Source organism: Mya arenaria, chromosome 10, assembly GCF_026914265.1.
Source record: "Mya arenaria isolate MELC-2E11 chromosome 10, ASM2691426v1".
Classification (NCBI taxonomy): domain Eukaryota; kingdom Metazoa; phylum Mollusca; class Bivalvia; order Myida; family Myidae; genus Mya; species Mya arenaria.
Genome location: NC_069131.1, coordinates 72,108,948 through 72,131,110, shown reverse-complemented (window position 1 = coordinate 72,131,110; position 22,163 = coordinate 72,108,948). Strand labels below are relative to the sequence as shown.

General features: G+C 33.7%; 1 protein-coding gene across 2 annotated transcripts in view; it reads left to right on the top strand.

Annotated features, from left to right (window-relative positions):
- The window catches only part of LOC128206722 (transmembrane 9 superfamily member 1-like), a 29,489-nt gene that overhangs the window by 209 nt on the left and 7,117 nt on the right, over positions 1-22,163 (top strand). The window contains exons 2-10 of one of the 2 annotated variants that reach the window (XM_052909366.1): positions 1,995-2,084; positions 4,466-4,547; positions 13,198-13,302; positions 16,183-16,411; positions 16,951-17,014; positions 17,897-17,968; positions 18,732-18,770; positions 20,044-20,191; positions 21,592-21,717. In XM_052909366.1, the coding sequence (XP_052765326.1) occupies positions 1,995-2,084; positions 4,466-4,547; positions 13,198-13,302; positions 16,183-16,411; positions 16,951-17,014; positions 17,897-17,968; positions 18,732-18,770; positions 20,044-20,191; positions 21,592-21,717 (955 nt within the window). The remainder of the gene's footprint in view (positions 1-1,994; positions 2,085-4,465; positions 4,548-13,197; positions 13,303-16,182; positions 16,412-16,950; positions 17,015-17,896; positions 17,969-18,731; positions 18,771-20,043; positions 20,192-21,591; positions 21,718-22,163) is intronic. The other variant, XM_052909367.1, reaches the window with a different exon arrangement.

Below are 22,163 nucleotides of genomic sequence, written 5' to 3'. Positions count from 1 at the left end.
TGTCATTTTTTTTTGCAAATACTAAAATACAAGAACTTTAAAGTAGTAGAATTTTTTTACTTGTGTTTTAAATGTTAGAAACATAAGTTGATATTTGTTAACTGTGTGTTAATGGCTCTTTTATTTCAACTTGCTTCTAGACAGAATACATTTTTTTATGGGTAGGGCACTTTCAGCTAAGTTGGAGGATGTTCATCATATCATCATTATCTTCAGTAGAATAAACCATCATTTTAATACCTATTAAAAGTATTGAACATTTTTTTACCATATCATTTGGGCACTTAAAGGGGAGACTTCATAATACATTGTATTGATACAGCTCATATTCAAAGACCATATTTATAAGATGATGTTTTCGAATACTGCCAATACAATCCAGGTTTGCAGACCTCACAGCCCAGCTCGTCTTGCCTTATGATATTTCCTTGGATTCCATTCCCTTTGGTTACTTTTTCACGAAGATTTTAATTAAGAATCTCTAACCTATACTTATCTGTTAGGATCTTGTTTATGCATCACAAGTTCATAACAGAAAAAGGGCAAGTTAAAATTTACAGCTTTACCGAAGGGGTCAAACAGGTTTGAGTTATCAGTGGTCAAAATAAGCACAAGCCCTGCACTGCTAAAATGCTCTCTGTGCTTGCTCAAATTTTGGAGTTTATATAGTGGGAATCGTTAAATGATTTTTAGCTCAACTATTCGAAGAATAAGGAGAGCTATACAACTCACCCTGATGTCAGCAGCGCCGGCAGCATCACACCTTGGTAAAGGTTTTGCATGCAAGCACCTTTAAATCATTACCTCATTAAATACATCATTTATTGCATTGAAACTTTGGATATGTATTCCCAACTTTCTAACCTACTAAATAAATGAAGTTAGATAACACTTTTTTGAATATAATGCAAATTATGGGCCTTTATTATTTGACTTGGAAATTCTGGTTAAGGTTTTGCATGTAAGCATACATAGGTTAATATCTCAGCAACTACTTGATGTATTGTATTGAGACTTTATACAATGGTACTCAACCATCCAGTCTACTTAAATAACCAAGTAGGATAACACTATTTTGCATTAAATTCAAAAAATGACCCTTTTTTATTAGACATAGAAGTTCTGGTTTAGGTTTTGCATGTAACCGCTTTTAAGTCAATAACTCAGCAAATACATCATGTATTGCATTGAAACTTTTTACACAGGCTTGCAATTATTCAACAGTCTTAATTCATCAAGTAAGATAACTCTATCTTGCATATTATATAATTTTTGCCACCTTTTATGTGACTCAGAAATTCTTTTCAATCCTTACACTGAAAAGTGTGGGAATAGTCGAGCGCGCTGTCTCTGTGAAGGCTCTTTTTATTACAAGCTCTTCAATAGGAATTCCTGCTTGTTCATCCAAAATTCTAAATTCAAAACCTTGTTTATTCAAAACCATTGTTGTTTAACTAAAGTCTGATGTTATGCTTCACTAACATCAGTGAAAGAATTTAATTTAGTTTCTTTCATACAAGATTTCAATACAATTTGCAGGGCTTCCGTTAAAGGAAATTTGGAAGTTTATTATTCCCTAGAAATGGGTTAAAACTTCCAAAATTGATCCCTTGGAAGTAAAAAAACTTCCATATTTTTTAAGTTAACTTGGAAGTTAAGTTGAAAGCTTGGAAGTTGAAAATATCAAAACCTGGTGTCAATATTAATTTTAAGGTCACAACTTCAATCAGTCTTTAAGAAAGATGAATCATTATAGTATAAGTATGTGAATTTGGCAAGTTAAATTGCAAATTATTAGATTTTTAATACTAATTGAAAAATAGTGAAAAAATATATCTTATTCAGGAGACCTAAACTTCCACATTTCAGTGAAAAACTTCAGAATTTGATGGACAGGAAGTTCATACTTCCAGATTCAAATTCTTAATGGAAGCCCTGCAATTTGATTAGGCTATGAAAGGTAATTGTTAAAAATTATTATTATATTGTTTCAGGTGGTAATGTATGTGAACAAAGTTGGTCCATACTTCAACCCACATGAGACCTACCACTACTACCAGCTGCCTGTATGCAGGCCAGACAAGGTGGGATATAATATCATAGGGTTTTCCAAAATATATACAGCCCATATTGGTTTGATCCAAATGCCAAAAAGATACAACACATGTTGAATTTGAAAAAAAATCAATTAAGAAAGTTCTTTTTGAAAACATGTAGTATATTTTTGCTGATGTTACTAAGGCTCACAAATAAAAGGTAAAAAAAGCATTTTTGTATGTTCAACTTACATACCGTAAATGACTGGGTATAAGACGATAGGGGGTATTAGACGCAGGGAAAAAAATCTGTGAAAAATCCGAGAAAAAAACTTTTAAATCTATGTTTTTGGTTAAAAGACGCATAGAAAAAATGTCAAAATCGTCCGGCATTTTCAGCCACCATGTTTGTTGACAGTGACAAAAAATGTTTTTTTCGTGAAAATGGCGATGGTTATCTTTAAAACCATACTGTCGAGAATGAAGTTATGTTAAGCAAAAAATATTTTGACAGTGCCCAACTTTGCTTTTTTATATGTAAGTTTGATTATTGTTTAATTCAATTTATTATTCAAAATAATATTGAATACCGTAATTCACAAGAGTTCGGACACCATAAATTAATTATTTTTTTCGCTCTCCGAATACATAGAAAATTATCATTTTTACATTTTGTTTACATGTTTGTTTAACCTGCCTTTTTTCTTCATGTTTGCTTTTTACCACTTATTAATTTATCCGTAGTAATCAATGGTCATAAACTTATTTATTACGCCTATAAGTGTAAATCCTTCATGAAGTTAATTAAAACACCATTTTATACATGCACTGAACTGAATAAACACATTCTATCGGCTTCAGATCAAAGAGTCACACTGTGTGACGTCACATAACTTACAGTTATGCCCACGAGGATCTCGTGGAGAGCATGGACATTGCTATGCAGGATTAATGTATAACTGTACAATTATTGCTTCATATAGTCTATAAGTGTGGTACAAGTTTGAAAGCTTATTGACAGATCGTTTAACAAACATGCCATGTCGATGTTTTCTTAATCCCTTGACTGCCCTTGTTGTTTGTTTAATCCTCAAATAAATATATCACACTTCCTTTTCAACAGGCAATAAATCGTTTAGGATGGGTAGTAACTCATTAAATTGTCACAGTGGTGTATACGGTTAGGTAATCTAGCCAGGCAGTGTAAAGATAAAAATCAATATTCTTCGTCTGTGAAACTTGGTAACTATGAAAGTTATGATTGATGTCCTTTGGGTGTCCGAAAATTAGGTACGCAAAATAAATTATTTTGGGAAATAATTATTGGTGTCCAAATATAAAATATTTTTGTTGAAATTATAAACGTCTTACGATATACCGTATCCCGATCTTCAACTGCCGTTTTAACCCTTATATACTCGATCAATATGACGCGAGTAACATCCCTTTCTACATAAATCTAAACAAACTCTCGGCTTGAAATTGACATCAGAAAAAAAGTTCAAAAAATTGTTACTGGGTATTATACGCAGGCATTTTTTTGCATCAAAATCTGAGGGAAAAAAGTGCGTCTAATACCCAGTCATTTACGGTAGTATTAATAAAAAAATCCATATTTGTGAAAAACAACATAAAAATTCCAAACTCCATGGGTATAGGACTGGTATCTTCCCCAAATTCCAGAAAAAAACACACTTTCTTATCAGTTATGTATGGAATAGTTTGGATGATTTGATTTATATGTTTTACGCTGTTTTTTTTTTTCAAAAAAGAAGGTGGAGGTCTTTATACATATAATGTTATGGCCATGGTGTGATGCACTAGAAAGTTGCTGTTTATTGAATCGCCAGTAATAGATCTAAATTGCTGTTAGGAACTTTAGTTCTGACAGTGAAAAAAAAGGATGTAAAGTGTGAAGAAAATGTTTGTTTAAATGGTAAAACATCATAATAGTTACAAAACTAGAGCTCTATTATCAGTGTTTTCAATAAGAAATTTGGAAACTAATTGAATTTTCAGTAGAATATTAAGTAGAAGCTGGTCGGTTATTTTACTATTTGAGACGGTTCAACCGAAACTTATTGAGAACCCTGATTATTAATAATTATTCAGAAATGTGATAGAAAAATAGTTGCTAAAAATAGTACATAAAGGTATTGAAAATTTGATCAGTGAAGGCCTGGATTTACAGAATTTAATTCAAATGAATATCTGCCAGTTTCTATGTGGTGTTTGTTCATGAAAGTTAGTAAAATCACTCAATGTTATCAAAGTTAAAGGAAAAAATGATTACCAACACAAAATCTTGTGGTAAGTCCCTTTAATGAAAGTTTACCAACACAAAATCTTGTGGTAAGTCCCTTTAATGAAAGTTTACCAACACAAAATCTTGTGGTAAGTCCCTTTAATGAAAGTTATTCTATTTTTAGATTGAACACAAGAGCTTGACCCTGGGCGAGGTTTTGGATGGAGATCGTATGGCTGTCTCTATGTACAACATCAACTTCAAACGTGAGTTTGCCCTTGGCTGTGCTTTTGTAACATTGATGTGTTCCTAGAGATAAAGTTCATCTTTAAAAAATTGCTTTGCTCAAATCTGATGAAACATTATATAAATCAAATGTGGAATCCTGTTTCCATATATAATGCATGGGAGGGTCCAGGATTTAGCGCAAAAGATGGCGCTTCTTTGGCTATTTGTCTAATTTGGTCTGAAACGATTCATTCTGGTTTATATTTTATGTGAGATATTTTTTAACTTTGATATTGTGATAAAGATGTTCACTTAGACAATTTTACAGGGCATATCAGTTGAGATTTAATATATATAGCCCAGAAAACACATAACTGGGTTTTCCCATGCATATACAAATAAGAGGTGAATTTCGAACTATTGAAATTCATGTAACAGGCCAATGACTCTTTTGTTTCCAAAGTAACATGTGTCAGTGTGTATTAAAATGGTATAATTCTGTTTGTACTGGAGGATTAGCTTGGGCAAACCAGAATATTTTATTAATAATTCCTGTATTACAGTCTGAGGTTCAAGCAAAGTAGGTCATTTTATGGCGACATTTCTGTCAGCCAATCAGAGGCTTCCTTTAGCTATATAATAAATGTAATTCAACAAGGAAGTTAAATTTATCCAATACTTTCTGCTGGGATTCAATATCATTTGAGATATATCATGGGAAATGTTTAAGTACACTTTTCTACAATGATTTGTGTAAGCTGTTGCAGCTCACAATTATGCCCTTGACTATGAATCAGGACTTCAAAGGTTTGAGTCAGTTTATATTAAACTTTGTTTTACAACAATTATGAAGAATGTTATGTTAACTTATACTGAGTCACTAAGTCACTCTCGTTGGCACGATGCTTTGTGACAGTGAGGTCTTGTAAAGTGGGGGAAACCATGGAACCTAGAGAAAACCCACTTAGACCACCAATCAGACTCGCATGCTCCCAGATTAGGAATCCAACCCGGCCGCCTTGGTGAGAAGCGAGCGCACTTACCACTGTGAAAACTGGACAACCTGGTTTGAATGACACAGCAGGCACTCTTTTTGTCCAATTTAATTTTAATAAAATCATTTAAACATAACTTGTAAGGCAATGAATTAAACCTTTGTATTAATTATGTGTTGTATTTTGTTGATCAACAGTATATTGTTCTTTGCCACTTAAGATTGTGGAGCGCACTATAACCAAATAGTCTGTTACATCCCTATGTATTATATCTATTGGGTGACTGTTAATAGGAATATAATGTGCAAAAGTGAAAAATTTAAAGAAAAAATGGGACAATGAACAGGATTTAGAAATTCAGTCATTATTTCACATCCAACTCATTTTTAGCTCATCTGAAAAAAGAAATATAGATTGACATATGTTGGATTTTATGGCAACATTAACTTATGGGGTAATGTCTGGGGTTGGGGTTAATATACCCCTTGGGGTAATTCCTAGAAACACAACATTTGATTTGCCCATGAAGTTTTTACAGTAGACAATCGACGAATAAAGTATAAGGAAATTGTTATAAATGCAACTTTGTTTATTCTATTTAACTTTTTTGAAATTTCTGCATGGACTTTTTCTGACTTGCTAAAGTTCATGTCTGATGACCTAATTTGGTTTCTGGTCTGGTTATTTTGCCTTTCTTTAAGACTCAAAGGCTTTAAATAGAGTGTTTAATTTGTGTTCTAATACATTTAATTAAAAGCTTCTAGCTCCTATAACTCAGCTGATACTAATAAAATAGTTATCAGCTTTAAAAACAGCTTCTTCAATCAAATTTTTTTTTCAAATGAAACAGACATGAATACCTACCATTTAAATGTTTCCTGACTGTGTGAACTAGAAATGGGCTAAAACTTCCAAAATTAATCCCTTGAAAGTACATAATTTTAAAGAAACTTCAAAAGTTGAAAGTTCAAAATATCAAAACCTTGTGTCAATATTACTTGTATGGTCACAATTTCAATCAGTCTTGAAGTAACATTAATTATTATAATCTAGATCGGTAAATTTGGCTTTTTATAGTTGCAAATTATTTGATTTTTAACATGCTAGTTGCAATAGTCAGTGGAAAGAATTATTGTATTCGGGAGACTAAAACTTCAAAATTTCAGTGAAAAACTTCCAATATGGATGGACAGGAAATTATCATACTTCCAGTTTCAAATTCTTAATGGAAGCCCTGTAGTTAGTAACATCAAAACAATCTTATCAAAGATATATCACTTCAGTCAATCATAGTTCAACATTACAAAATTAATGCTTTTTTAGCAATCATAGTCATGTGTATAAAGCATAAAGATTTGGCTGTGAATTGTTTGAATTTAAAGAATAACTTCAAATTAAAGTTCAGAAATGTTCAAATCAAGATATTATAACGTTTCCATGACTAAATTGGTTTTGAGTGGTTGCCCACCTTTGCTTTCTTAAACCCGAGGTATTTCCAGACAATCAAGCCTGTATTGCTGAGAAAATTGTAAAGATCATGTCATGCTATGGGTGCTGTCATTTTGAAAGGAAGTTGCAAGAATTAACTCCCCTGTGTTATGATTGCTGTATTTGTCAGTACTTTTCCTGGCTTTATAGAGTACGGGTACATGTGTCTTTACACGATACAGTGGTTACTTCCCTTTGCTATTCCAATCGACAATCAGTTATGGATTAATATACTCAATTATCGCGGACCTGGAAGGTAAATAATCGGCCTTCGCCCTTCAGCTATACTTGATTCTTGTTCAATCCCTTACTTTGACCATGGTGAAATAAATCAAACATCATAAAACCTCACAACTTCAAATCTATAATTGAGTACTTGGACCATGGTGAAATAAATCGAACGTTAATAAACCTCATAACTTCTAGTCTGTAAGTGAGTTATTTGACCTTAAGTGAATGAATTTATCTCATTACTATTGACTTTTACCTTACTGATATAAGTCAAATAAAGTTACCCCATAACTTTAAATCTATAATTAAATTATTTGACAATAATGAAATCAAGTCAATGAATTAATCTCATAACTATGTTCTTTAACCAAAATAATATAAGTCGAATTAAGTAACCCCATAACTTCAAATCTGTAACTAAGTACCTTAACCATGTTAAAATATCCCCCACTTTAATATTGTCAAAGTAAGAACAATGGTGCCTGATAGAAAATCCTTAATATGAACTCGGTGAAATAATGTTCCTAATACTAATGAATCCGTAACGGTTTATAAGAGGAGACGAAATAAGAATTTGAAAGTTGATATAGTGGAAGGTTCTATGTGTATCTTTATTTAATGTCACTTACAACATTTCCGCCTCCACCCCGTAGATTGCCCGTATCGTGGCTGACCTGATGTATAATCCTCAATAAAAGATGAATACTCAGGTTAATGAGGAATTTGTCAGTATGTGATTAGATGTTCGCGGATTATACCTATCAACGTCCATCTAGCGGAATTACCCCCCCTTATTCTCGTTGGAAACCGAGCTTGGGCTGATTAATTTCTAATCTCATCAAGAGACATGAAAAGCTTGAAAAATCATATGCAATCATCTAGCCGATGCAGATTGTTTTTTGAAAAGAATAGGAAGAATAAGAATAATAAAAAAGGAAAATAGGATTTACGAAGTGATCATTCTAAGCTGCTTATGTTACGGATGGGGCTTCAATCAGGATCGAGATTTAAATGCAAATTGGCATTTGACAGATTGAGTTTTAGTAGATCCAACGTCTTAGCGCGTGGAATAATGTCAGTTTGTATCCAGATTTAGTGCTCTTCATTGGTGAAGTGGCGAGAGTTTTGTCGGCTTCCAATTCTTCTCAAGACAAATCCCATAAGTGGTCAGATCTTTGTGTGGGTCCTCTAACTTAGAGACGGCCTGTAGTCTTAGCGTCATTAGATTTTTGAAAGAATGTGCATTGTTATTGTTTTCTTTTTTTGTTTTGTTTTTTTAAACAATTACTAACATCTTGTAAGGTAATTCAAATGTAATATTTTTATCCCATAAACACAATTGAAAGTCTTCACCTTTTATTTTCTAAATGTTTTGGCTGTACAACTTCATCAACAATAAAAAACAAATCATGAAGGAATTTGAATACCTCTTATTTAAAGTTTTACTCAGTGACCATAACCAACTAATGTTTTAAATTAATCCAAAAAAATCTGTCCACGGGGAATGGGGGTCAGAATTGAGCCTGCAAGGATGTGAAAGGAAAACTTGTTTTCTGCCATCCTGCATTTTCTTTTCTCATATTTTTCCTTGTTAATCCACATCGCCTGACTGTCAGTTGTAAGCCGTAATCTGCATCGACCACGTTGTCACACACCTCCTCTAGTCTTTATTACTTTAGTTTGTGATAGAAAATCCTTAACCATCATCAACGCCACCAATCAATACTTAATTTCTTCTTTATGAAAAGATTAGAAATAAAACGAGTTAACATCCATATTTTTTTCTTCATTTTCAGTAACTAAATCCTTAGATATGGTATTAATGCTCTTAGTTAAAGGAATAAACCTGTCAAATGTGCTTGGCTTAATTAAGAGTTTGTTCTAATCATCTCAGGGACACCTTTATTCCAGGTAATTCTAAAGTAAGGCTCTCAATGTTTTATCACATTTTTGCATGTACTGGAAGACTTATTCTTATGCATTCTAACAGGAATGAACTGTAATACTAGTGGATTTAAAAAGATCAAAAGAGAGTTAACCAGCCAATGTAAAACACTTGTTTTGTTTTTATGCCCCCACAAAGTGGCGGCATATAGGGTTGCCCTTGTCCGTACGTACGTACGTACGTACGTACGTACGTACGTCCCGAAGATTGTTTCCGATCTAATTCTTGAAAACCGTTTGTCCAATCCTCACCAAACTTTAAACACATGTTTGTGACCATAATATCTTGATCAAGTTCGATAGTCATGGAAATCGCTTTAGTCATTTAGGAGTTACGGCCCTTTTTTGCCAAAAATTCCCGAAGATTGTTTCCGATCTAATTCTTGAAAACCGTTTGTCCAATCCTCACCAAACTTTAAACACATGTTTGTGACCATAATATCTTGATCAAGTTCGATAGTCATGGAAATCGCTTTAGTCATTTAGGAGTTACGGCCCTTTTTTGCCAAAAATACTTCAAAAATATATGTTTCCAATCTAATTCTTGAAAAGTATGTGTCCAATCCTCACCAAACTTTACATACATGATTGTGACCATAATATCTTGATCAAGTTCGATAGCCATGGAAATCGCTTTTGTCATTTAGGAGTTACGGCCCTTTATTTGCAAAAAAAGACTTGAAAAATACGTCCCGAAGATTGTTTCCGATCTAATTCTTGAAAACTGTTTGTCCAATCCTCACCAAACTTTTAACACATGTTTGTGACCATAATATCTTGATCAAGTTCGATAGCCATGGAAATCGCTTTAATCATTTAGGAGTTAGGGCCCTCAGATTATCCTGAATAATCATTATGGCTTATTTTCTGTGACAAAAAATCGAAGTGGGGGCATCCGTGTCCTATGGACACATTTCTAGTTTGCACAGAAGTCTGTCAGACTACCTAACCTACAAATTATAGAAGTCCAAGTTATAATCAAGGAGTCCAACAGCTATTGATAAATGCAAAATCACACAGAAAAGAAAACTAATTCCATAGAATCAATCTATTCTGCTAAAGATTTTGCTAATTGCATGAAGTTTCAATACTCTTATAGAAATAAGGTGTTCGGGCCTTAATATAGGACTGTCAGATTCCTGGGGCTGTATTCCCCTTACAGTTTACTTATTTTAAAGATCAGCGTCAAAGTGTTTTGATTGGACTGTAAAAATAACTTGCCAATGAACTGAATGGATAAAAATAACTGGCCAATGGACTGAATGGATAAAAATAACTGGCCAATGGACTGAATGGATAAAAATAACTGGCCAATGGAAGGAATGGATAAAAATAACTGGCCAATGGACTGAATGGATAAAATAACTGGCCAATGAACTGAATGGATGAAAATAACTGGCCAATGGACTGAATGGATAAAATAACTGGCCAATGAACTGAATGGGTGAAAATAACTGGCCAATGGACTGAATGGATAAAAATAACTGGCCAATGGAAGGAATGGATAAAAATAACTGGCCAATGAACTGAATGGATGAAAATAACTGGCCAATGAACTGAATGGGTGAAAATAACTGGCCAATGAACTGAATGGGTGAAAATAACTGGCCAATGAACTGAATGGGTGAAAATAACTGGCCAATGAACTGAATGGAATCAGTGAGGCATGTCTCAAAGGCCAAGGATAAGAACAACATTGAATATGGCACTTGAGATGGTATTCCATATGCAACTGATGTAAATCTTATATGGTCGTACATCATACTGCATTCACTGTAAAGGTACACGTACCGATTAGCTACATGGTTCTTAGATCCCAGTAAGACTTAAATTGAATACCACCCCTGGGCTCCCTATTTGCTGAGTAATTTGTAATTGCAAAAGCAATTAGCTGTGTCCATTGATTTATGGGGATAAATTTACTATGAGGGCCACAAACATTTGAATGATTCAGTAATGGGTGAAATTCAGCTAATCCATGATGCGACTGTCCTCATCTCTTGTAACAATGGAGAGATTTGTCTTTGAAGAAAGATCTCATATAGAGAGTTGTTATTACCTGGACATTTTTCTATTCCTTAAAACATTAATCTGTAGTTGTTATTTTCAATGAGGCAGTTACTGTTTGAAAGAACCTTTAACCCTTTACTTCATGTAAACCTAAGCCATTTCAGGCTGCCAGTGTATGGCTTATCAGCTCATATCAGTACCCCTACTTCATAGGAGATTATTGATATTATTGGAATTTTAACCCTCATGTATTACAAACCTATTTTCTTAGTATTTCTTTTGGTTTAATCAATAAGTCATCAATGTAAAGTTTATAGAGAATTAAATTTCCAATCCAGTCATATAAATTTTATTTTGTTATCTAAATTATTTACACATGATATTCATAAATAAACAGAAAAATATGTCAAATTTGATGAAAATTAATTTTTATTACACTTTTATTTATCAAACATAACACAAAATATTATATAAACAACATATTTTTATAATTCATTTAATGCAACCTGAATTGAAACAAAGATGGACAGAATTAAAAAATAATTCACAACAAAGAAGCACGGTATATTTATATATATGAAACAGAAGAAAAAAAAAGTTGATCAACAGTCACAGTACGTATAACTTTCGGTTATTAAACAATACAATGAACAAATAAAGTTATTATTCAACTACTAAATGAGGCCTGCATGTTGTTGTATTCTAAATTTATATCGTTTATTGCATGTCCAGGTATTGTCATTTGGGTTTGATTTTAAAAATCCTCATTTCTCGTATCCTTGTGTGCGTGACGCCGAGGTCCGAATTCGCCATCTCGACGTCGTACTCAAACTAATTTTAATCGAAGCCAGAATGTTCCGATTCGTCAGACAAACACTGAAATATAAATGACATTATTCAGGAATGTTGTTTTAAACTGAAGTTAACAAGGGCAGAAATTAGCTCTACATTGCATTCTTGTGTATTCGAAAACACGTGTTTCAACAGCTGATCGAAGTTAAATTGGGTCATGTCAAAGTTTAACAATAGGGATAGTCATTATTTTATAACACATTTGTACTTACTTTCAATTTGTAGAAGCAGATGCGCATTTTTATGACCGGATTAGCGAAACAGAAGTGACACATATGTCCCATATAATGATTTATGGCCTTTGTTTATACAAGCCAGATGATTTTTTGTTTATCCAACATGGCCGACATTTTGACACGTTTTCGAACCATGACCTGTGACGTCAGGCGCGTGATCAATAAAATATAGTTGTATTATTGGTAGTTAATTATAACTTGCAATATTGTGTAAATTTCCACGAGGAAAACGAGAAAGGAATGCCCATAAACCTGCGCAGTCAACGTTTTACGCATCTTTGATACCAGTGACCTTATTTCGCGATTTTCCGAAATTCTTTAAATAGTAACATAGTGTTTTTTTTAGTACATTGTATTTATCGATGTTTATACTTCATGAATATGAATTTATAGCGAATAAACAAGCATCAGGTATGAAAATAAATGCCCCTACATTACGAATACGTAGGATTACGTATCTATGAAGCTATGGATAAAATGTTAAGATCCGTATCTTTGAAGCTATGGATAGATAAGTAAAATTGCGTATCTATGAAGTAAAGGGTTAAGCTTTAAGGATAAAACTTGGCGTATGTGAGTTTGGTTTATGTCAAAGCCAGACAAGTGATTTTCCTCCAGGTAGCCTGGTTTCCCCCTACCATTCACGCTGACACCAACAAAAAATATGGTGCCAACGAAAGGGAATACTTTGTCAATATCTTTGTAAAGTAAATTTAAACAAAACCCAATCTTAATCTATCTTGTTTTGTGTGTATATAGCATTTTTAAACGCAAGCTTTTTTTGTAGAAAAATGAAGATATTTATGCATATGTGAATTTGTATTGATAAAATGATGTATTACATTTTAAGAAAAATATTTATGTTGAAATTTCTTCTATTAAATTCAATTAAAATTTTTATTAAAAAACTGTTTGTGTTATTTCCTTTATAGAGGATGTAGCGAACAAGGAACTGTGTCGTGTGCGGTTTGAAGAAGACGACTTACAGCTGCTGCGAGATGCTATCGAGGATCTGTACTACTTTGAGTTTGTCATAGGTGAGTTTTACAATTGGTAATTGTGAATGCTACTGATCAATAACTGTTTAATAATCCATTTTATTCTAACATGTAAAAACACTGCTAAGGCCTAAAAAAAAATTGTTTGGTTAGGGTTACATCCTTTTCAAAAATAGGTAGGGTAGGTAGGCTTTTTATTTTTTTTTTTTTATTTTTTTTATTAGGCTTTATATAAGAATGTCATTTTCATCATTGGAGAATGGTGTTAAAGTTATCTTCTATATAAGCAATTAAGGTTTTAAACTTCATATTGAAAAGCAAAAAAAAAAAGAAAAACATTTTTTTTTTTTTTTTTTTTTTTTAGTTTTTCATTTATTTTTTTCAAACTGACTATAAAAACGTTAGGGTCGGCGCCTATTCCGTAGGTAGGGTCGGGTAACCCGAACCAAATGTATTTTTTTTTTTAGGCCTAACTGTGCATTTTTATTATAGTATTATAACATTGACATGATATTTCTTATTAAAGATTGTGCGTAAAAATATCCAAAATATTTTTTTTTAGGAAATAAGTGTTTTAATACAAAAAAGTTAGCTTATTAAAATGAAACTTGGTAGACATGTTGTCAGAGACAATACACACATGTACATGGCAAGGTACTCTGACTTTAACATGGTATATAACTAAATTAACAGATTATAGTGAAACTTGGTAGACATGTTGTCAGAGACAATACACACATGTACATGGCAAGGTACTCTGACTTTAACATGGTATATAACTAAATTAACAGATTATAGTGAAACTTGGTAGACGTGTTGTCAGAGAAAATGCGCACATGTTTGTATAGGAAGGCCTGTACTCTGACTTTCACATGGTATATAACTAAATTAGTTTATTATAATGAAACTTGGTAGACATGTTCTCAGAGACAATACCCACATGTATGAGAAGGTACTCTGACTTTCACATGGTATATAACTAAATTAACTTATTACAATGAAACTTGGTAGACATGTTGCCAGATACAATACATACATGTATGTAAGGTATTCTGACGTTAGTGATTGTTGAGTTATGCCCCTTTCTAATGGAAAAACAAGACAAGCTTTGGCATTCGATCTGTGAAGTTGGGCTGTTGTTATTATGCAAGCTGTAAGGTGCAGAAAGGTTGCTCTTGATAATGGAAATACAATTTATTTAAATGTGTTGTATGGCATTTAATCATGGACAGTGTAAGTGGAATTGTTGTTCTTCATGTTTCACATAAAGTACAACTTTAGCTGTAAAGAAACTGACATTTTAAATATTTTCTTTTAATTATTGCAAAATTGCTCACGGAAATATGACAGAAAAAGTATATTTCATTAAAAGAAAATGATAAAAAAGCAATTTAAATATCCTTTTGCAACATTAATAAGAATGTGTTGTAATTTTGTTCTAATGTCTGTCTAAATGGGGTGGGTTTTTTTAATAAACAGTAGATTTATGCATAAATAGCTTAGAAGAATTAAGTTTAAGGATATTTTAAGTGCACTTGTAGTTAATTTCATTAAGCCTTCTCTGACATTTAGAAATGACATAAAAACATTATATGACTACACAAACAAGCTCTCTAATAGTGCTTATGTTTTTAATCCAATCTACTGAGAACTATGCTTGTCTAACGCAGGGATGTTTTAATTCAGAATTTGTCCTGAAATCATGACTGCGAGCCCGGAATGAGAGCTTGCAGTCTCAGACTGCTGTATGTTTATATAGTGTTTTCACTTATTCGCTGGACATTTGCATCAGAAATAGTAGGAAATACCTTGAAATGGACATAAATGGCTTTAAATTAATATTTCAAATTTTCCTAAACCCACAAGAAGCCAAACCCCTTAAAGTCAAACCCAATTTTAGGATTTCAATTGTTGGTCTGATGACATCCCTGAATCAGTCATTGAAATTAGACATTTGGATGAACAAGCCCGAATTCTTATTCTATTGCTTGGCATCTTATATTTTAACAAGCCCTGATATATAAAATTCAGAATTTTAGCAAGCCCAGAAGACAATTTACCAGTGCAGGGCTTGCGGGCTTGTGCTGATTTCGACCACTGCTGAATATATAGCATTTTTCTTTAATCGTAATTTCAAACAAAAAGTTGTGAAGCAAGCCTTTAGGTAGATATATGTCTTTTGGTAATGAGTTTTAAATGGCAATAAATGTAAGATTCTTTTTATCGCATGACACATTCATTGCCCAAAATAAAAAAAATATTCCTTTTTTAGGTAAAAAGTTTGAAGTTTGATTAGTAGGGGGAAATGATGTCAAGGTCGAGTTATATACCACTGAGACTAGCACAAGCAACGTTATGTGATAGGACAGCTTCTGAACCCTTAGACAAAAATACCCTTAGACAAAAATACCCTTCATTTTAAGGAGGAAAAGTGTTTAGTATTTAGAACTATTGAAGGTTAAACATGAGTTTTTTGTGTGAGATAAGGGAAATAGCTCTGGCCCTAAATCATTGGCTAGTTATGCTTCCTGGAAATGGAGAAAAATTATTCGAGCATAAGCATCTCTACTTATGGCATACTTGTATGATGTGGTGTATTTATGTAGATATTTTTTTGCAACATCTAGTGAATGGGCAATTATGTCACTTGGTGTTATGTTTTCTGATAGGCCACATAGAAAATAGGAAATTATTTCACATAATGTTACATTTTATGGCACATTGCAATATATCAGTTTATTTGATATTTGATTATAGGCCTTTTCTTTGATAGTTTGAATCCCACTTTCATTATGTTGAATAGGGAGCTGACCTATCCAGATGTAAGAGTTGATATCAGTGTAAAAGGAATGAAAATATCACCTAAGAGAAAAATGGACTCACTTTATATAATTAAAACTTATGTATAATGTATTTCAGATGATATTCCAATTCGCGGGTTTATTGGTCACTTAGAAGAGGGGGGCTTTCTCCCTCACACCCATAAAGTCTACCTGTGGGCTCACCTTCATTTTAACATCGAGTATAATGGAGAACACATCATCTACGCAAATGTCTCGACGAAGGAAAAGGAGCCGGTCAGTTTGGACGATGTTACGGCCCCACTGGAAGTGGCGTTTACCTACAGTGTGAAGTGGCATAATTCTGGGTAAGAGTTTCAGTTATCTCTTCAAAATAGAAACAACAATAAAACGCATTCTAAAATTCTGTAGATTGTTTCTATATATAACAAAGAAAAGACTGATAGATTTAAGAACTATTTTAATAAGCAAAACCAGAGAAAAAATGAAAAATTTATTGTTTTGGATTGAGGTCACCAAATATTGCATGATTTCGATATTGATTATCATTTTGTGTCTGCATTTTCTAAAAAATAGAAACATATGGAACAACAGTATAAACTATTTTGTATTCAGCTAAGACCTACTAGCTTTTTTTATGATAACTTATTAACGATCAAATGCAGCTTGTTATTTTTGCGATTTAGTTTCCAACATTTAATTTTCTCCCAATTTTGATTACACAATCGAAAATTTATCGAAAATGTCTGATTATTTCGATAATAAATTTAATAATTTAAACTATTTTCAATCTCCACCTTCTACATTAATAACAGTCAATTGTTCTACTGTGAGCAGGTATGATGCATGATGTCAGAAATAAAAAAGAATGTTGTCATTTTTTCAGGTTAAAATATGAGGAGCGCTCCAAGAGACTGCGAGACAACAGCTTTTTCCCCAAAACTCTCGAGGTTTGTTGTTTGCGCATTTATTTGGGACGTTGCTTGCATATAAAAAATGGGGCCAGTTATGTGTTGATAAGCTGTCCTCAGTCCGCAAATTATGTTTTGGCTAGTTTGCATGATAACATTGGCAAACTTTAACCAAACATAACAACTACCACATTTTATGATAAAGAATATGCAGTTATTCCCCCCCCCCCCCCCCCAGAATATGGCTTAATTTATTGCTCTCTGTTCATGTTCATGGACTTGGAATAAATTGTTTCATATGTAAATACCCTGTGTACCAAACATAGTATAACCAGTTTTTAGTTGATTTTTCTCTATAATATTTCCCTTGCTTATTATCATATCATATCATACCGTATATAAATTTTGGTCACCTGCGCTGGTTTCATAAAGTCATTTCCTAACTTAAGCTACTTTCCTGATTTTAGTATCATCTCATTTTGAATTCTGAAATACATTATTTTCATTGACCTCATTGAAAAAAATACTTTAATGTTAACAACATGTATACATTTCTTTTTGATTTGACTATGAAAAATTAAAGAAATCGACTTAAGTAAAGAAATGACTTAAGTAAAGAAATCGACTTATGTAAAGAAATCGACTTAAGTAAAGAAATGACTTAAGTAAAGAAATGACTTAAGTAAAGAAATCGACTTAAGTAAAGAAATGACTTAAGTAAAGAAATCGACTTAAGTAAAGAAATGACTTAAGTAAATAAATCGACTTAAGTAAAGAAATGACTTAAGTAAAGAAATGACTTAAGTAAAAGTAAAGAAATGACTTAAGTAAAGAAATGACTTAAGAACTTTTATGAATACCTTCCCAGCTCTGTACATTTGAGAGCCAGAATTTTATCATTGAAACTTGTGTACATTTCAGATCCACTGGTTGAGTATTATCAACTCCATGGTCCTCGTGTTCCTGCTTATCGGCTTTGTCGTTATTATACTGGTACGTACTTGTTAGTTTAGGGTGGTTAATCGGTCAGGTTATACATGTAGGATCTCACAGCTTAGGGTGGTTAATCGGTCAGGTTATACATGTAGGATCTCACATTCCTGGCCATTTAAAACAAAAACTTTGACACAAGTTTAGAATTTTTTTTATTTAAGCAACATTTGACTGTAACAACTTTCATGCCTAATTGTAATTAAGGGCAATGAATGTGAGATTCTTGTTATGAAACGACACAGCAGTCTCCAAAATTAAAGTTATTATTCAATTTTGGGTAAAAAGTTTTGACACCAATGTCAAGTTATTTTACACTAGTGTAATATAATCAAATAAGGAACGGTTGTTTTACAATCCCAAGTGAACACAAAGTTAGACTCAAACCGTCCAATCAAAATATTTTCCCCTTTCGTGCAGTTGAACAGCCAAAGGTGCTACTGCGTTGTAAAAAAAGTTACATTTGGACAATATGTGCAAGGGTTATTTAAATATTCGGGCTTGTTCATCAAAATGTTGATCACTTGGTAACATAAATGAAAATGAATTAAGGATTCGTGTGTTTTTTTAGCAAGTCTCGATTTCATCAACATGATCCCTGCATAGCTTATGACCAGATATTGTAAGATTGAAAATTTTAGTTGAAAACTTCGTTAAAATCACTTATAAAGGAACCTCTTGGGTGAGAGGAGGCACCTGAGCCCCTAGACCACTCTCACCCTTGCTTTGGAACAGATACCAAGATTTTGTTTGTATTTTTTTACAGTATAAGGACTACAAACTTGATATGGATTCCATAGCTCTGGTATAAATGTCACCATTTTCATTTTTTATATATAGATGTACTCATACCAAACACTCAGAAAAACATATTTCCACAAATGAAAGGGTGAGGCAGGGTCTGGGGTCAGGACATTTTGGTGCTAGACCATACATCAGCCTATGAATATATCATTTTGTCAAGCTATTACTCAGTAGTTGCCGAGATCCATAACGGTTTTATCTATTTCATGCCTATCAAAATTTTACATTCATTCAGTCATGTATTATAAAATAGCCATCAAATGACACATTTATATAATGGATTTAAATTCTTGTTCATTTCTCAAAAATATTCATGTAGTCTTGCAGTATATACTGACTGTGGAAACTAGAATGATATCTCCCCCATTTATGTGCTGTCACACTTTGTTTCTGCTCAATAACTATAGACGCTTGGACCCAGGAACTTCATACTTGGTATGCATGTTGGTCATGACCAGTAAATGACCCCTATTTTGAAATCAATAGGTCAAAGGTCAAGGTTACGGTGACCTTGAGGTGAAAAAAAAACGGTTTCCACTGAATAACTGAAGGTCTTTTAAATCCAGGAACTTCATACTTGGTATGCTGGTTGGTCATGAATAGTTGATGACCCCTATTGACTTTTCAGTAGGTCAAAGGTCATGGTCGCAGTGACCTTCAGGTGAAAAATGATTCGTTGGCTGTGACCTATGGTTTCCGCTCAATATCTAAAGAATACTTGCACCCAAGAACTTCATACTTGTTAAATTCTTTTTGTGTTTGCTCTATTTCTGCATTTATTTAGCGAGTCATACTTCCTTAATTTTAATGACTGATTGACAATTTCAATGTTTTTTATTGTCAATGTGTTTTTTATGCTCATACATGTCAAGCATGTCGTTTTCGCACTGCTTTCTTGAAGTTTTGAGAGTCTTGCACTATTTCATTGTTTTATTTTCCTTTTATGCACTTTGTGTACTTTTGTGGTTGAATCATAGTAATACGCAATTATTTTTGTGAGTGATCAGACTTCTTTTTGGTCATAAAACTTCTTGACTTACTCATATTTTGTCATTCTTTAACTTGTTGACTGTCACTCATGGACTGTCATTCATGAAAAATTGTTGACTGTAACTTTGTTAAGGATTGCAAGCATTAAACAGGACACTACTAAGTTTATGTATTAAAGAAACACTCAACTCTTGTTATATTATTGACACAATCAGGTCCAAAAGTTTGTGTCCCTTCAGAGATTGAAGCCTGTTTCTTAAGCCAGCAACCATTGTGTATTTCAGACTCGGGTGTTGAAATCAGACTTTGCTCGCTACAACGTTGATGATGAAGAAAGTGAGGAGCTGGACCAGGAAGACAATGGCTGGAAAATCATCCACACTGACGTCTTCAGATTCCCCGCATATAAAAACCTCTTCTGTGCAATTCTTGGTAAGGCCAGTTACATAACCTGAATTCTGTTTGTCCACAACAACATCTTTAGATTCCCTGCATATAAAAAGACAACATTTTGTGCCATTCTTGGGAAGACCTGTTACCCTATAAGTATTGTGCCTTTTTTTGGTAAGACTAGTTCATTTAGATGGGCTGTTTACAATTATTTTGGTCTATGATTACTGTGAATAATTGCCAAGTGCTTTTAAGTATTGATAGCATGCTTCTTGGAAGTTGCTTGCTCTTGCTATTATAAAGCATGAAGGCATGAAAGATCAATCCTTATATTTACATTTTAAATAAATATTCAACCCTGATACAAAAAAGTATCTGCAAATAATTATTTAATTGTGAGAAAATATACATTTGTATAAGAGAATAGCCAATACATGTAATATTGTATACCATTGGTTAAATGATTTCATGCTTATCCAATCAGAGAGCAGTATGGATGTAAACAATGACATCATTTACCTTGTGGTTCAAATCAACTCTGCATGCATATTATAATTATGTCTCCCCCTCTCTGGGGGAGACATATTGTTTTTGCCCTGTCCGTCAGTCCGGTAGTCCGTCAGTCCGTCAGTCCGTACGTCACACTTCGTTTCCGATCGATAACTGGAAAACCGCATGACCTAGGATCACCAAACTTGGTAGGGAGGTTGGTCGTGAGGTGTAGAGGATCCCTATTGTTTTTGGGGTCACTAGGTCAAAGGTCAAGGTCGCGGCGACCCCCAATATAAAAAACATTTCTGCTCAAAATCTTGAGAACGGTTTGACCTAGGTTCACCAAACTTGGTAGGGAGGTTGGTCGTGAGGTGTAGAGGATCCCTATTGTTTTTGGGGTCACTAGGTCAAAGGTCAAGGTCGCGGCGACCCCCAATATAAAAAACATTTCTGCTCAAAATCTTGAGAACGGTTTGACCTAGGTTCACCAAACTTGGTAGGGAGGTTGGTCGTGAGGTGTAGAAGATCCCTATTGTTTTTGGGGTCACTAGGTCAAAGGTCAAGGTCGCGGCGACCCCCAATGTAAAAAACATTTCCGCTCAATATCTTGAGAATGGTTTGACCTAGGTTCACCAAACTTGGTAGGGAGGAAGTACAAATTTCATGTCCATCATTGATTATTTCTCACCTACGACCACACAATGGGGGAGACATGCGCTTTTTCAAAAAAGCAATCTCTAGTTTATAACCTAGAATTGACATGACATATTTCACTGATAAACACATTTGTCTTTTTCCAGTGTATTTATGTCCATACGCAGGCTATTGGGAATAATGTTGATGGCAATGAAGGCGATCTGTAATGTTCATTGACACAGACAGTTAAATTCCATAGATGTTAACACTGACAAGTATCTGATGATGGAACGCATTTATCTGTTGTATTCCAGGTGTAGGTATGCAGTTCCTCACGCTAGCTACAGGGATAATAATAATGGCTATGATGGGATTGTTCAATGTTCATCGACACGGTCAAATAAACTCCGCAGGTGTTATATTGTACGCCTTCACCTCATGTGAGTATTTTTGACATGAGGGTTGAACTCATTGTTCTGTGTGTTTATTCTATATGAACGCAGAAGGTTAAATTCCATGATGTGGGCTAGCACGGTTCATATGCAATCATTTCTTTCACGTTTTTGGAATACAGTCGAACCTGTTGACTCAAACTTGCTTGGCTCGATTTCATGGATGGCTCGAACTGGATGAAAAGAACCTATTTTATTCTACTAAATGTAAGCATTACTGCTTGGCTTAAATTTCCTGAGGCTCAAGGTATTTTTACCGGTCCCTGGGAGTTCGAGCCAGCAGGGTTTGACTGTAGCTAGAAGTATATGAGATGGACTCATTAAAGGATTGATTGCTTTTTGTGGTTTTCATGCTGTATGAAGACAGAAGGTAGTGTGAGCAAGTTTCATAAAGTTTGCTTGCCTTCTAAGGAAAATCGCCCGCGTACCCTCCT